This window comes from Branchiostoma belcheri, unplaced genomic scaffold, assembly GCF_001625305.1.
Source record: "Branchiostoma belcheri isolate BF01 breed outbred unplaced genomic scaffold, Haploidv18h27 scaffold1, whole genome shotgun sequence".
In the NCBI taxonomy this organism is placed as follows: domain Eukaryota; kingdom Metazoa; phylum Chordata; class Leptocardii; order Amphioxiformes; family Branchiostomatidae; genus Branchiostoma; species Branchiostoma belcheri.
Genome location: NW_017802379.1, coordinates 6,628,422 through 6,642,092, shown reverse-complemented (window position 1 = coordinate 6,642,092; position 13,671 = coordinate 6,628,422). Strand labels below are relative to the sequence as shown.

General features: G+C 42.3%; 2 protein-coding genes across 4 annotated transcripts in view; both read left to right on the top strand.

Annotated features, from left to right (window-relative positions):
• The window catches only part of LOC109467135 (general transcription factor IIH subunit 3-like), a 9,977-nt gene extending 4,458 nt beyond the window's left edge, over positions 1–5,519 (top strand). For 2 of the 3 annotated variants that reach the window (XM_019765088.1, XM_019765079.1), the window contains exons 3-13: positions 1,302–1,417; positions 2,006–2,136; positions 2,512–2,577; positions 2,777–2,806; positions 3,030–3,058; positions 3,198–3,272; positions 3,652–3,705; positions 3,861–3,929; positions 4,201–4,336; positions 4,690–4,726; positions 5,012–5,257. In XM_019765088.1, coding sequence (XP_019620647.1) covers positions 1,302–1,417; positions 2,006–2,136; positions 2,512–2,577; positions 2,777–2,806; positions 3,030–3,058; positions 3,198–3,272; positions 3,652–3,705; positions 3,861–3,929; positions 4,201–4,336; positions 4,690–4,726; positions 5,012–5,108 — 840 coding nt within the window. In that variant the 3' untranslated portion in view covers positions 5,109–5,257. Of the gene's footprint in view, positions 1–1,301; positions 1,418–2,005; positions 2,137–2,511; positions 2,578–2,776; positions 2,807–3,029; positions 3,059–3,197; positions 3,273–3,651; positions 3,706–3,860; positions 3,930–4,200; positions 4,337–4,689; positions 4,727–5,011 lie in introns of all 3 variants that reach the window. The other variant, XM_019765072.1, reaches the window with a different exon arrangement.
• Positions 5,520–5,939: 420 nt separating this feature from the next.
• Positions 5,940–10,120, top strand: LOC109462257 (leucine-rich repeat and IQ domain-containing protein 4-like). Its single transcript, XM_019758791.1, has 4 exons — positions 5,940–6,103; positions 7,436–8,630; positions 9,215–9,327; positions 9,793–10,120. Exons 2-4 carry the CDS (start codon positions 7,463–7,465, stop codon positions 9,976–9,978), a joined length of 1,467 nt encoding a protein of 488 aa, XP_019614350.1. The 5' UTR covers positions 5,940–6,103; positions 7,436–7,462; the 3' UTR covers positions 9,979–10,120.
• Positions 10,121–13,671: the final 3,551 nt, after the last annotated feature.

Sequence of the window (13,671 nt, the reverse complement as noted above, 5' to 3'; positions counted from 1 at the left end):
CTCCTGCGCAAGCTTGGTCAGCGAGCGCCAGCCACAGCGGTCCTGTGCTTGTTTCTCGAGTTGTTTAGGGGGTATGTCAGCATACTTGATGTTCTCCTTAATACTGTCTTTAAAACGTTTCTGAGGCCTACCCCTCTTTCTTTTCCCCTGGCAAAGCTCGCCGTACAAAAGTTGTTTAGGGATCCTAGTGTCATCCATACGGATGACATGTCCTGTCCACCGCAGTTGGGCTTTGAGTATGAGAGCTTCAATACTGATGGTTTCCGCTCTGTCAAGAATCTCAAGGTTAGACACCTTATCCTGCCAGCGAACTCCAAGGATCGAGCGCAGACTGCGCATATGAAAGCGCTCCAGTTGCTTGATATGTCTCTTATACAGAGTCCAAGTATCACAGCCGTACAGGAGGCTGGGGATAACAACTGCGTGATAGACTTTCAACTTCGTGGATAACTTAACATTATGCTGTTTCAAGACTCGAGTTCTCAGTCTGCCGAGTGCTTGGCTGGCTTTACAGATCCTGCTGTTGATCTCTTTATCGAGGGAGCCGTCATTGGAGATCACACTACCAAGGTAAGTAAACCCATCCACGGTCTTCAGTTGAGTACCCTCGATTGAGATACACGGGCCACGGGCTACAGAGAGTGGTGCAGGTTGAAGCAGAACTTCTGTCTTGCCAAGACTAATGGTGAGTCCAAAGAGGTCCGCTGCCTCAGCAAATTTGTTGACGAACATCTGAAGGACTGGCTCCTTGTGGGCCACCAGGGCGCAGTCGTCAGCAAATAGGGCCTCCAATATAGTTGTCACCACTGTCTTTGTCTTCGCCTTTAGCCGACGCAGGTCGAAGAGAGACCCATCTGTTCTGTACTTCAGGTGCACTCCATCTCTTACATCGCTCAAGGCCTGGTTGAGAACACAGGTGAAGAACAGGTTGAAGAGAATTGGGGCTAGTATCGTGACCTTTAATATAGAAAGAACCTTCTAATACTGCACTGTGATCTTGAAGGCTGTTGCCACCATAATACTGAATGAGCAAAGTTTGCCACTATTAAAAACACAGCTTAATTTAGAGTCCAAACTAATTGTTACTTCCATGAAATGGGAGTTAAAAACTGTATTTTGTCTGGATGATAAAGTTGGGTGTATATCTCATGATTCTTTGGACGGACTGCAATATAATATTAATGGTATTTAGCAAGTGGGTAGGTGGGGTGAAGCAGATTGTGTAGTTCGACTTTGGCCACCTGGTGATTGACCTTGGCACTGCAATTTTTTGTTTGATTTGTGTTGTTTCGTCTCTTCAGCCATCCCAGATTGTCCTGTCCCACTGTCTGGATGCCATCCAAGTGTTTGTCAACTCCTACCTGATGCTGTCTCACAGGAACAGGGTAGCTGTCATCGCCAGTCACACCAGTAAAACGTCAGTAACAGCCATCAGACATATATAGTGCTGGGAATTGTATCTGTGCGTGTATGTGTATGTGTATGTGCGTGAGTTAGGGCTGTGTACCACAAAATCGCACAAAGGTCTAGGTACAAAATATCAAATCACTAAGTACATGTACCAGTAAGTAACCGATATCTGTATCTTTATAACTGGTATAACCGCCCTTCAGCGTAACACAGCAGCCATGACACAAGTGACCAAAGTGACATCTAGAAGGAGCATATCTACTAAGTAATACGCATTTAGATCTTTCAAGAACAGCTATAGAGTATTGTAAGCAACAAGAAACAGTCCACATGGTTCTGTCTTGTTTCAATAAGTCATAAGGCTGCCTATCTAGGTCTTCCTGTGTAATTTGAATAAAGATTCTGTCAAGTTTATTACTGTTTCTACTGTTATTGAGGAAGTTCAGAAGAACATATTGTGTCTATTTGTCATATTGTTCAGGTACCCAAAAACATTCTACATGTACATGCATACACATGCAAAATTGCTTAGTGACTTCAGCATCAAAGCCAGACCAGGATGAATAAATTTGTTCCACTTCTATCCTCTACACAGACATTTTCTGTACCCTAAGAACGTTCCTGACCCCAGGTTAGACCAGAGGAGAGGGGAGGACGGGAGGTATGAACAGTTCGCTACTGTAGACGACACTGTCGTGGAGGAGATCAAACACTTAATGACATCAGGTAGGTTGTTTGTTTGTTTGTTTGTTTGTTTGTTTGTTTTGGGCGGTGTTGGTTTAGAGGGAGATTGTATGCATCTCATCCTAAGCAGCAAGGATTGGAAGTGAGTGGGCAGAGATTGGGTTTCAGTGGATTGACAGGGTTGTAACCTGTTCAGTCTGTATGTCTCGTGGTATGAGGTTGCCAGGAATGTGTACTGTGTAATCATGGTATGAAATATAAACCATGGTGTAATACCTAAGCTTGAAATGATGTAATCATGATCATGTCATTCAAATGGTCAGGTTGTGCTTTTCATATGTTTCATTTTTCTTGTTCATATTTTTGTACATTCTTTATTTATAATATTTTTACATTCTTTATTGTGTCTTTTCACAGATACGACCAACAGTGAACTGAAGACAGACACACTTTTGGCCGGATCGCTTGCAGTTGCCCTGTGCTGTATCCTCTCTACTGTCTTTTCCTTCAGAAAATGACAGACGTTTATATAATTGCATATGTATGCAAAAGACAATGGAGCACCCTCTAAATGGACACCTTTGGCAAAAAGTGAAGGAGAGATAGATAATATAATGTATTTGATAATCAAAACAATCTTAAAACTTGTATAGCCTTTGTTTCCTTGACTTTATCCTCACAGACATTCATAGGTTAGAAAAGGAATATCAAGGTAAATTGCATTAACTACCTTTTATGCAACTTTTCGTTAGTTTATTGAAAATAAAGCAAGAAAATGTGACAGCATTACAATATTTTTCATTTGATGAGATCTTTGTTTTGTATGACACACTGTTGTCACTGCCTAGGACTTTCCAAAATTTTCCTGTGACTGTCACAGGCCTATAAGCAGACTTTCATGAAAGAGGCTTAAAATTCAATCTTCTATTTTGCAGCTGGACAGCAACTGAATTCCAGAGTTCTGGTAAGGTTTTTCCGGGTTTTATTTTTCACATTTGTAAACAGATTGTGACTTTACAAGTATTATAATTATTGTTGTACATGTAATAAGGAAACGTATAGGGCAGGGATTTTATCAGCAAACCTTTTCAACTTTTCTACAGGTGATCAAGGCAGCAGAAGACAGCCCCTCACAGTACATGAACCTCATGAATGTCATCTTTACTGCACAGAAACAGGTAAGGCTTTCTAGTTAAGTCACAGCCCTCGCGCAACCACTAGCATGGTCGCATATGGCGGCACCAATGTCCTTTTCGTATAGCCCTTGGGCCACACAGTTGTGCAATCATTACAGCAGGGGGCTAGTCCACTGGTAGTGTTGTGTGTTTAACTTCCATACTCTTTTTCAATTGCTGAGTGCTAAGCAGATAGAGCAGTATGCACCATTTTTAATCTTTGGTATGACTTGGCTAGGGATCGAACATGACCTACCAAGTGCAAGACACTCTATCTACACAGCTTTAATTTCTAGAACTTAAAATAATTGCTGCTTTAGCTTAAAAGAGCTCCAAAGAACAGTGATGCCAACTAACTTCTCTTTGTTCCTGTCCTTTACAGAATGTTGTCATAGATGCCTGTATACTTGATAAAGAGTCAGGATTATTGCAACAGGTAGGGTGCCAATGCTGCTTATTATTTATCAATCTCTTCATACATAAGGGTAGTTGGAAGTTTTGTTTTTTCCTATCTTTAGTATATTTGTACAGGTACATGTATTGGTAATATGTTGTACTAACTAGATGTTTATTTTTTACCTCCCTACAAAGGCCAGTGACATCACAGGTGGGGTTTACCTGAAAATACCACAGATGTCAGGACTTCTGCAATATTTACTGGTAAGTGTTGAAGAGAGTTATCAACCAAGGATTTAGGTGTTTAGGTTTTCCTAGAACTATCGTAGAGTGGAACTTGTTGCCACCAAGCACAGTTGGGTCATCATCACAGACACTAGAAAGCTTTAAACAACTCCTGCAATTAAATGTGCAAAGATTGAGTGTAACAGGTTCCCACTGCGCTGATTGCCTGCGAAGCTGGTGTATTTTGCCAAAGGGCTTTTACACCGGCTATACCGATACAGATATAATATTTTCCCATGTTTTTCTACAGTGGGTGTTTCTCCCTGACCTGTCTATGCGTGAGGTGATGGCCCTCCCACCTAAGGTCCAGGTAGACTACAGGGCAGCGTGTTTCTGTCACAGAACCCTCATCGACGTAGGCTACGTCTGCTCTGTCTGTCTGTCCAGTGAGTAAGAAACATCCTATGCTGTGGTGTGGTTTTGTAAGTGGTATGAAAATGCCACTTCTATGTGTATCTCAAGAGGCTGAGTTTTTGTTGCCAGTATGTTAATCTGGTAATGCTAATTTGATGCTTTGATCAGTTTTTTTGTCCATCTAACTAATAGATACACAATACTGTGAAACAGATTGTTAAAAATGTTTCTATACACATTAATGTTTTAAGGTTATGTAGTTGAACAATACCGTTGATAATGACAGATATGCTTATCACATAGATGTTTTTGTATGAATAGTTGCAGAACAAAAGTACTGAAAGTTAGATTTGAGGTTATTTACAGTCCATGTTTTTCCCTCCAGTCTTCTGTTCTTTCAGTCCCATCTGTTCCACATGCGAGTAAGTATCTACTGCATTTTTCTAGAAATAATTTTGCTATTTGATTCAATTATGCTGTAACCAATCACCCATTTCAGTCTTTACAAAGTTTGGAAAAACAGAATAACCCTGCAAGATTTATCTTTGTCTTTCTCTGGTATCATAATGTATGTATGCAATCACTGGCCAACTCAAATACTGTAGTTACGTGATAGGTTGATGTGTATGTGTATGTGTCATTTTCTTGAATTTTCTATTTTTTTATACTGATATCATCGCAGTCATTTACATTCATTTGTTTTACAGGACTGCTTTCAAACTAGCCAAGCCTCCCATGTTCAAGTCAAAGAAGAGGAAAAAGTCCATACAGAATGGAGGACCATCAACATCATTACTGCAGTGATACAGAAACATTACTTTTGTATGGATTATAGCATTGTTACAGTTAAAGTGCCAGCAAACAGCAAGACAAAACAAAATGTCAACAATGTTACAATGTGGTTACTAACACATTTGCCATGAAGGAGCTCAAAGCATTTTGGTGGAATATAGTTATGAAGCTACTAACATATTGTTTTATTAACAGTGTAAAAATATGTTTAGTTTTCTTTAATAGTTAACTTCAGAATAAAGGATTCATATCTGGAAAGTCATATACATACTTATGTTTTGAATTCAAACAAAGCTCTGGCGTGTATGGCCAGTGCAAAATATTACATTCAATATCAATAAACCATATACATGTATATGTCTTGGTTATGGTCAATTTCTTGTCTGGATGCATGTTGTAAAATAGCATTGAAACAGTAGAGAGAAAGAAAGTCCACAGTAATACATACTTTTTATGCACTTATGGTTCTATTTTGTATTGCCTCTTTTCTTGCAAAAAATCTAACACCCAGGCAGTCAGCTTATACACATAAGACATTTACCTTGAACTACGGACAACAAGAAGGCGACACACATACATAACGCTAGACTTCCTATGAGTTATTCACTACAGACAATATGACATGTAACAGTATATGTTTGTCAGTAAACGACACTCTGTCAATCAATCAACGGTGAAGCATCTCAAAAGACTGGTTTAAGTCTCCTACATAGCTATTGGATTAGGTGACGTTGTAAACATCTGTTGGACCAATCGGACGTCGCGTTAGTGTTTGTTTAGCATGAAATGGTGTAAAAGCCTCTTCTTGTCGTAGTTCTGGCTGTCTGGACGTCTATACTGGCTGCTAGGTTGTTGACGTTGTTGTCAAAGCGCTCTCACGTTTCGAGTGTTCTGTGTGCGCCCTGTTGAAACCGGATGACGGGGCTATTGTGTTTACGTGTGCGTGATATACTGTTGACAATATAACCCCCCCAGACTGGCTATACTAGGCGAGGTGTAAGGACGTGGTAAGATTTTACTGTTATCTATACAGAGGATTTGTTAGCGTGTGTGCGTACATGGCAACAGTAGAAAGGCACCGACACAGTTTGCAGCGTACACAGCTTCAACACTGCAAGACTCAACGTTTCGAAGTTCGAGAGAACGAATCTTTCAATTGACGGCCTGCAACCCTACAAGTAAGTGCAAGTGCATAATTCACTTCCCTGGATACCCTTTGTGACTCTCACGTTCAAGTGAGTACTAGTAGTTTTACAGTATGGAATCATACGTTAAGAGATGCTGAATTGGTTGATTGTTGCTTTTATAGTTCATTAGTGTGTGTACATGTACGTGTACAGGTGGTAAAACTAAGGTGAACGAATGCCTACGTGTTGTACGTGCACGTGCAATCACTAAGGGTGGGTAGAACAACACATATCAGTTACCGCCAAGGCCGAGGATACAAAAATGTCTTCAGCTAGCGCCTTAAATCGTACCCTCCTCCTCAGAATTCTTTATCCCCAACCTACGTCTCTATACTTCACATTAAGTCTCCATTGACACAATTTTGGAGTATAAACGGTGAAACTGAATACTTGTCGCATTGTGTTCGTGTTGATACGACAACAAGTCGAGCTGATTACACAGCGCAGAGTTCAGGACGGCTTTTGTACTGATGACAAACACATACACAGTCCTACTTGTACGGGGAAATGCTGCTAATCGATACAGATCAAACTGAATTGATCTGCGTGTATCACTTTATGTCCTGGTTTGTTTCTGCGTATGTACTACATTTTCTGTGTTCCCTTTTCAACGCACACTGCGTGATAGGCAAGAAAAATCAAAGTTACGGAAAAGGCTTGTCAGTTGGCTTAGTTGTAAAAGATAGGCTTTTGGTCAGACCACATTAAGAAAAATTAACAACTCCAAGATAAAGATACATCGAATCGTGATCAGACTAAAAGGCATCCGATGCAATTTCATGCGGCAAATAAAAATATTCTGGATGAGGAAATCTGTATGATTTTGACATTTACATGTACTAGCCATTTCGTCATCATCTCATACTTGAAGTATTTTTTGGTACCACCCAAAAATAGCTAGAGCCAGCCTACGATACAAAACAAGCAACCGTTTTCCGTCAGCGACATCGCATTTTTGCCTCACAGTTATTGGTATTAGCGCTATGGGATAGGATTGTTTCAACTTACATTAAAAGAATGACTATAAAATTGACTTTGAAAGACCAGTTTTGTTTGGGTTTACCGCTTTTCAGCCTGCCTCCTCAAGCTTGACTCTGAAGTAGTAGCTAAGACCTATTTTCAAAACTAATGGTATTTTGTTTTCATTGGCAGGCCTTGCAGGAGCGTCGAAGACACAACATGTCGACCCTTAGAAACATAAGCTCTTTCCGCTGTGTGAAGGACGGTTGGAAAACTCTAGATCTCAGCAATCAAAACCTCCTGGTCATTCCTCCCGCAATCTTCGAACACGTCGATTTAGAGAGGTTAGACCTTCAGGACAACAACATCTGCACGGCTGTAGTACCACGAGAAGCCGCTAGCCTCGCGTCGCTCGTGATCTTGGATTTAGGAAACAACACAAACCTCGGACATCTTCCTCGACAGATAGGGCTTCTTGCGAAGCTCCGGGAGCTGAGAGTTCAGAGGTGTGGGATTGAGAAGCTGCCAGAGGAGCTGTACAACCTGCAGACGCTAGAGGTCCTCGTTGCACCGGGAAACAAGATAACCACCCTGAGTGAAGAAGTAGACAGACTGTACAACTTGAAAGAAATCTGGCTAGGAGAGAATGAGCTGGAGTCGTTGCCGGGGACGCTATGCGTGTTGTCGAATTTGCACACTCTGAGTCTGTACAAGAACAAGCTATCGTCGCTTCCACCGGGAATAGCGAACCTACAGACACTCAAGCTGCTCAGCATTCAGAGCAACCGCTTCACAGCGCTCCCTGGCGACATCTGCAAACTGTGCAACCTGCAGGTGCTGCATGTCGGGGATAACGTCATTCACGAACTGCCGGAGAACATCACCAAGCTGACCAAACTCAGAGTGCTGAGCATCAGTGCGTCTCACTTCAAGGTGTTCCCCGCCCAGGTGCTGCATCTGTGGGCCCTGGAGGAGCTGTACATGGGCCGCTGGTCCGGGCCGGGGAGACGGTCCTTCGTCCCCAAGGACATCGCGATGCTCCGGAACTTGAAGCGGCTGGCTGTGGACGTGTGCGGGCTGGAGTCCCTCCCGGACGGGGTCGGCGCGCTCACGCACCTCGAGTACCTCAGCCTGAGCTACAACCGGCTCTCGTACCTCCCTCCACAGATCCTCACGCTCACCAACCTCAAGGTCCTGAAACTCAAGAACAACGGCATGACCAGTCTCCCCTCGGCCATGCACAGACTCGGCAACATCGAGCAGATCGATGTCTCCGGGAACCCCCTGACATACCCTCCAGCTGAGGTACTGAATGGGGGAGTTGCTGCCATCATGGCCTTCCTCACTGAAGAGGCAAGACTGGAGAGGATCAGGAGGGAGAAAGAAGGTAGGGGAACTTAGCTATATATAAATCAAATAAAACTATCCATTTGTTCGTTCGAATTCCATGCCAATAGATTGAAATGTCTGAAGGTATCTTTCTAGTAAAACATTTAGCAACAAAACAGGGAAACGCACTCTGCTATGGGCACAAATCTGGCGTAACATGAAAATGGCGTTAGATGTTTCTACAGCCCTCTCGCATCTACAACCAACAGAACTGAACGTTAGTGACCAAAAGAATAATTTAAAGACGGATTTCAATTGCGAGTACACACTTCATTTGACGTGTTGGGCTTACACAATCACGAGAGTAGCATTTCACTACTTTAGCTAGCTGCTTTGGAATTCATATGGTTGCGCTTGAGCAAATGTTATGAAACGGGCCATGCAAGTCATGTATAACCAAAACAAAAAAGTTACATCAGTTGTATGAAAATTGAACAATGTCTTTGACTGAATTTTATAGTTTTGAGAAATGAAAAGGGGTTTGTTTGTTTGTTTGTTTGTTTGTTTGTTTGTTTGTTTGTTTGTTTGTTTGTCAATTTTTTATCACCCATCGATGTGTGTTGCTTCTGTTGTTTTTCTCAGACCGAGAGTTCAGCCAGCTGATGAACACGCTGTCGGCGGACGTGGATCGGGCGGAGTGGCGGTGGATCGGGCGGGAGCTGGGGCTGACAGACCTGGAGCTGCACGCCATACAGGTCCGTGCCGCCTGCCCTCCAGCAGAGGGTTTGGCTTCTGTTTGTTTTACGTCTATTTAGGCTTTTTTCATCCGGCTTTGGTGTTTTTTAACGTCTTTTTAGGCTTTGTCATTGGGCTTCCTTTTATTTGTACCGGTATGTTGATACTGTACTGCCAATTCAGCGGATGCTGTCTAAGTTTACCAATTTGATACTGTCTTAGCCACCGGCAAATGATCTGCTTGGAGAATACACTGATGCCACATTTTGCACTGTAACGTTCTCTTTTTCATTTGAAGTATTCCAAGAAACAAAACAAAAATAGGCAGGTAGGCAAGAAACAAAACACTTGTCACAAAGATTTTCATTCTAAGACTGTTTTACCATGGTTTTACAAAACCAGAAGTTACCATTTTACATGTTCTAAGTTGCAGTGCTTCTTTTTCAGTGTTTTGGCTATACTTAATATTTCTGGTGTATTTTCAGGAGGACGCGCAGGACAACGTTCAGGAGCAGACCTACAAGGTGCTGATGACCTGGCGGGAGCAGGCGGGAGAGTGCGCCACGCTGGACCGCCTGGTGGAGCACCTGAGGTCCATCCGGCTGCACCACCTAGCGGAGGCACTGCAGGACATGAGGGAAAAGCGACACCTAGCGGATCCAGTGCTGTAGCCACCAATAGCTCCCCTGACATTCGTACATTGCTTTGTATTTCAACAGAATGCCGAATGTCACAATGAATATCTTCCCGTTTACAGACTTGTGTTGTAATACAGAGACATGGATTTTCTTGCCATTTAGCCGATGTGTTTTTGTCGTTCTAACGTTGTACTCTAGATCTGTTGCTAGTCAGGCGAATAGGGTCTTGTCATAAACTGATCCTCTCGGTATGGTATAGTGAATGAGTAAAGTGGATTATGTGCAAGAATTATGGAAGGATAGAGCTGCTATGTATATGTTCTGATTTGGGATCAAAATAAAGTAATGGTTACCACAAGTCAGTTCCTGTTTGTCACTTATTACTCCGTGAAGGAGGTATCCCTCCTGCAGGAGTATTGTGGTCAGTTCGCTAGATATATATTTGACCAGGGATTTAGCCATTTTTACCATACGTTGTTACCAGTTGTTAAGTGCTCACACACTCTTTACATACACTATACTGTTCCCAATCTGCAAAATACAAATTGTCGACTATGGACACTTGTCTTTTAAGAGCCCTGTAGTGTCAGGAGCAGATTAATATTAACAGGTGGTTACTCATTAACCAGACCAGACATTACCTAGGGGTGGTGTAAAAATATACACAGGTTAAATCAATATGTTAGAAAGTCCACATTGCTCAGACGTGGGAGCGAGGGGCGGTGCACCACTGAAAACAAACAAGAACTTGCTACACGTAATTACTAGCACTTAAGACTTGCCTGGCTAGTTGAGACCAAAGAGAATTCTGTCCAGAAAGACCCTTACGTCAAGTTCGTGAGCAAACTCTTCAAAAATATATAATTGTTGTTCTAGGTGTACGAAACTGTAGAACGTTTCAAAATAATGAGCAAAACTTATATTGGAAATCGAGAATCAGCGATCGTAACTCTAAGTTGAATGAATTCGCGCCGGACGGCTCAAGCGATTGTTTATGACAGACTTTGGAACGTTCCTACTTATTAGGTGGCCAAAAGTCAAAGGTAATTGATGGTATAAAGTACACAAACCGAAGGTTGTTCATGTCTAGCAAATTGTTTGGATGGCTGAACGGGAGACCTACAGAAGATTGACAGTGTGACAACATGGGACAGAGTTGTACGTCTAGTACTTGTACAGTGTTAGACCAGACATCATGCCATCATGAGTGAGAGTGGTGAAGACATACAAGAGGAAAGACCGGGAGAAGAGCCCGTTTCAACCCAGCTGAGAGATAAAACATTCGAGGAACACATTGAAGACTCTCAGTCGGTTAGCCCTCTGTCATTCAAAGACTTCCTTCCCCGGCCGGTAGGAGAACAAGACAGCTCTGAATACGAAACGTTCAGGTAAGTACTGTTTAACTCGTTAGTATATGACGACCATAGAGCCATGTGGAAGAATTGTAGATCAAGGAGGTTAAAATGCAGGGGTGGCTGCTTATGTTACAGGTGTAACAGGCCAGAATGTACCCCTAACTAGATACATGTATTATAAATATAATGTACCCACTAGTAGGTTTATTCTTACCAGGGGTATTCTGTGACCTGCATGCTACACCCACACATCAAACAACCTTACTTCTTCAGAAAGCTTATTTCTTTAGAAATAAAAGTTTTTTTGCAACAACCTGGGGAAATTTTAAAACTCCCTTGGTCAGATGACAGCAATAGACTTTCTTATATAAGCCATCGACTCCACAATTCCCTGAATTTTCGTTTTTCTCTGTTTTTGTTTCATTTGTCCTACGTAATACCATCCTCTTAAATTCTATGTCTGCCATTTTTACCGTGGCCGACAAGAACAAAATTTTACACCGCAACTTTTGGTGTTTTACACCGCAACTTTTGGTGTTTTACACTGCAACTTTTGGTGTTTTACACTGCAACTTTGGGTGTTTTACACTGCAACTTTTGCTGTGTTTTACACTGCAACTTTTGCTGTGTTTTACACTGCAACTTTTGGTGTTTTACACTGCAACTTTTGCTGTGTTTTACACCGCAACTTTTGCTGTGTTTTACACTGCAACTTTTGCTGTGTGGAAAAGTTACACCCCTCCCCTTTTATAATGGACGGTCCCCCTGTCAGGTCAAAGGTGACAACGATGGCATGCAAACTACGTCGACTGAGTTATCCTTTTCGTGCATAAGTTTTTTAGAGGAAAAGCTTGGCTACGTTGTGACGTTAGTTTTTTTCTAAAGGTTTTTCTAGCTTTGGCCTATAGACCGGGATAAATTTAAAAATGTTTCGACCAGGTCCAGTGATTACAAATTATGTTGCTTTTTGCTGCCATGCGTCACAACAAATTTATCAAGGACGTCAGATATCCAGCTCCAGACATCAACAGCAATGACATAAATTTTCTGCAGGTTAGTTCATTATTATTGGGTATGGACATCGTTTTTCTTCATTTTAATGTCCCTAGACGTCAGCTTGTGACTTGCCGCCGCCATCTTTGTCACCTTTGACCTGACAGGGGGACCGTCCATTATAAAAGGGGAGGGGTGTAAGTTTTCCACACAGCAAAAGTTGCAGTATAAAACACAGCAAAAGTTGCAGTGTAAAACACCAAAAGTTGCAGTGTAAAACACCAAAAGTTGCAGTGTAAAACACAGCAAAAGTTGCAGTGTAAAACACAGCAAAAGTTGCAGTGTAAAACACAGAAAAAGTTGCAGTGTAAAACACCCAAAGTTGCAGTGTAAAACACCAAAAGTTGCGGTGTAAAACACCAAAAGTTGCGGTGTAAAATTTTGTACTTGTCGGCCACGGTACATTTTGATCGATAGGAGGAGAGGGGCAGCTAGATACTCTTTCCACAATATACATTTTATGTAGTACATAAATATGTTTGATATATGACGTTACATGTATTTATGGATGGCGAACTTTGGACGAAAGAAAGTTTACTTAGGGACGGATCACGTTTGAGCAATATAGGAGGGGGTGAATAGACGCAAAAGGGGCAAACCAGTATTGATCTGAGTGGGGTCATGTGAGTTCACGGACCGAATTTGTGCATATATAATCCTACAGAACTCTCGTAGACAGAGCAAACGCGTTTCTTGAAGACCACCGTCAGTATGACGTCAGGACGTGTGAGACGCTGGAGGTGCAGTACTCCGGGGCCCGGCAGGTGGCGTGCACGGACGTGTCGCTTGTCGGTGGCAGGAGGGACAAGGACCCGTATTTTAGAGGACTCAGGTCAGTCGGCGATGAAGACCACTGTTACACTATGTAGCTAAGACGGTGAAGTTACCACCATATCTTTTGTACGAAGGCCCACAACTACACGTACCTCTTTCACCGCCCTTCCACACCGCGCTGCCAGCTGCAGAAGAGGTGTATGGCAGGTATAGCCCTTGGCAGCGCAGTGTGACAGGGCTGTGAAAGAGGTGTAGCGCAGTGTCGTTGTGGGCCTTTGTACTTTTTGAGATATCTTGCTTACAAGCCAATGAAGACAATATCATTGGAGACAGAAGTACAACCACAGAAAATTGCAAATAGCAATCTAGCTATTACTATACTATAGTAGCATATGTACATTTTATTACCATCATGAAAAATGCAGGCATTATCTGTGTGTGTGTGTGTGTGTGTGTGTGTGTGTGTGTGTTTGTTTGTTTGTTTGTTTGTTTGTTTGTTTGTATGTATGAGTGTGTGTGCTTGTGCCTGTTTCCGTGATCTTCA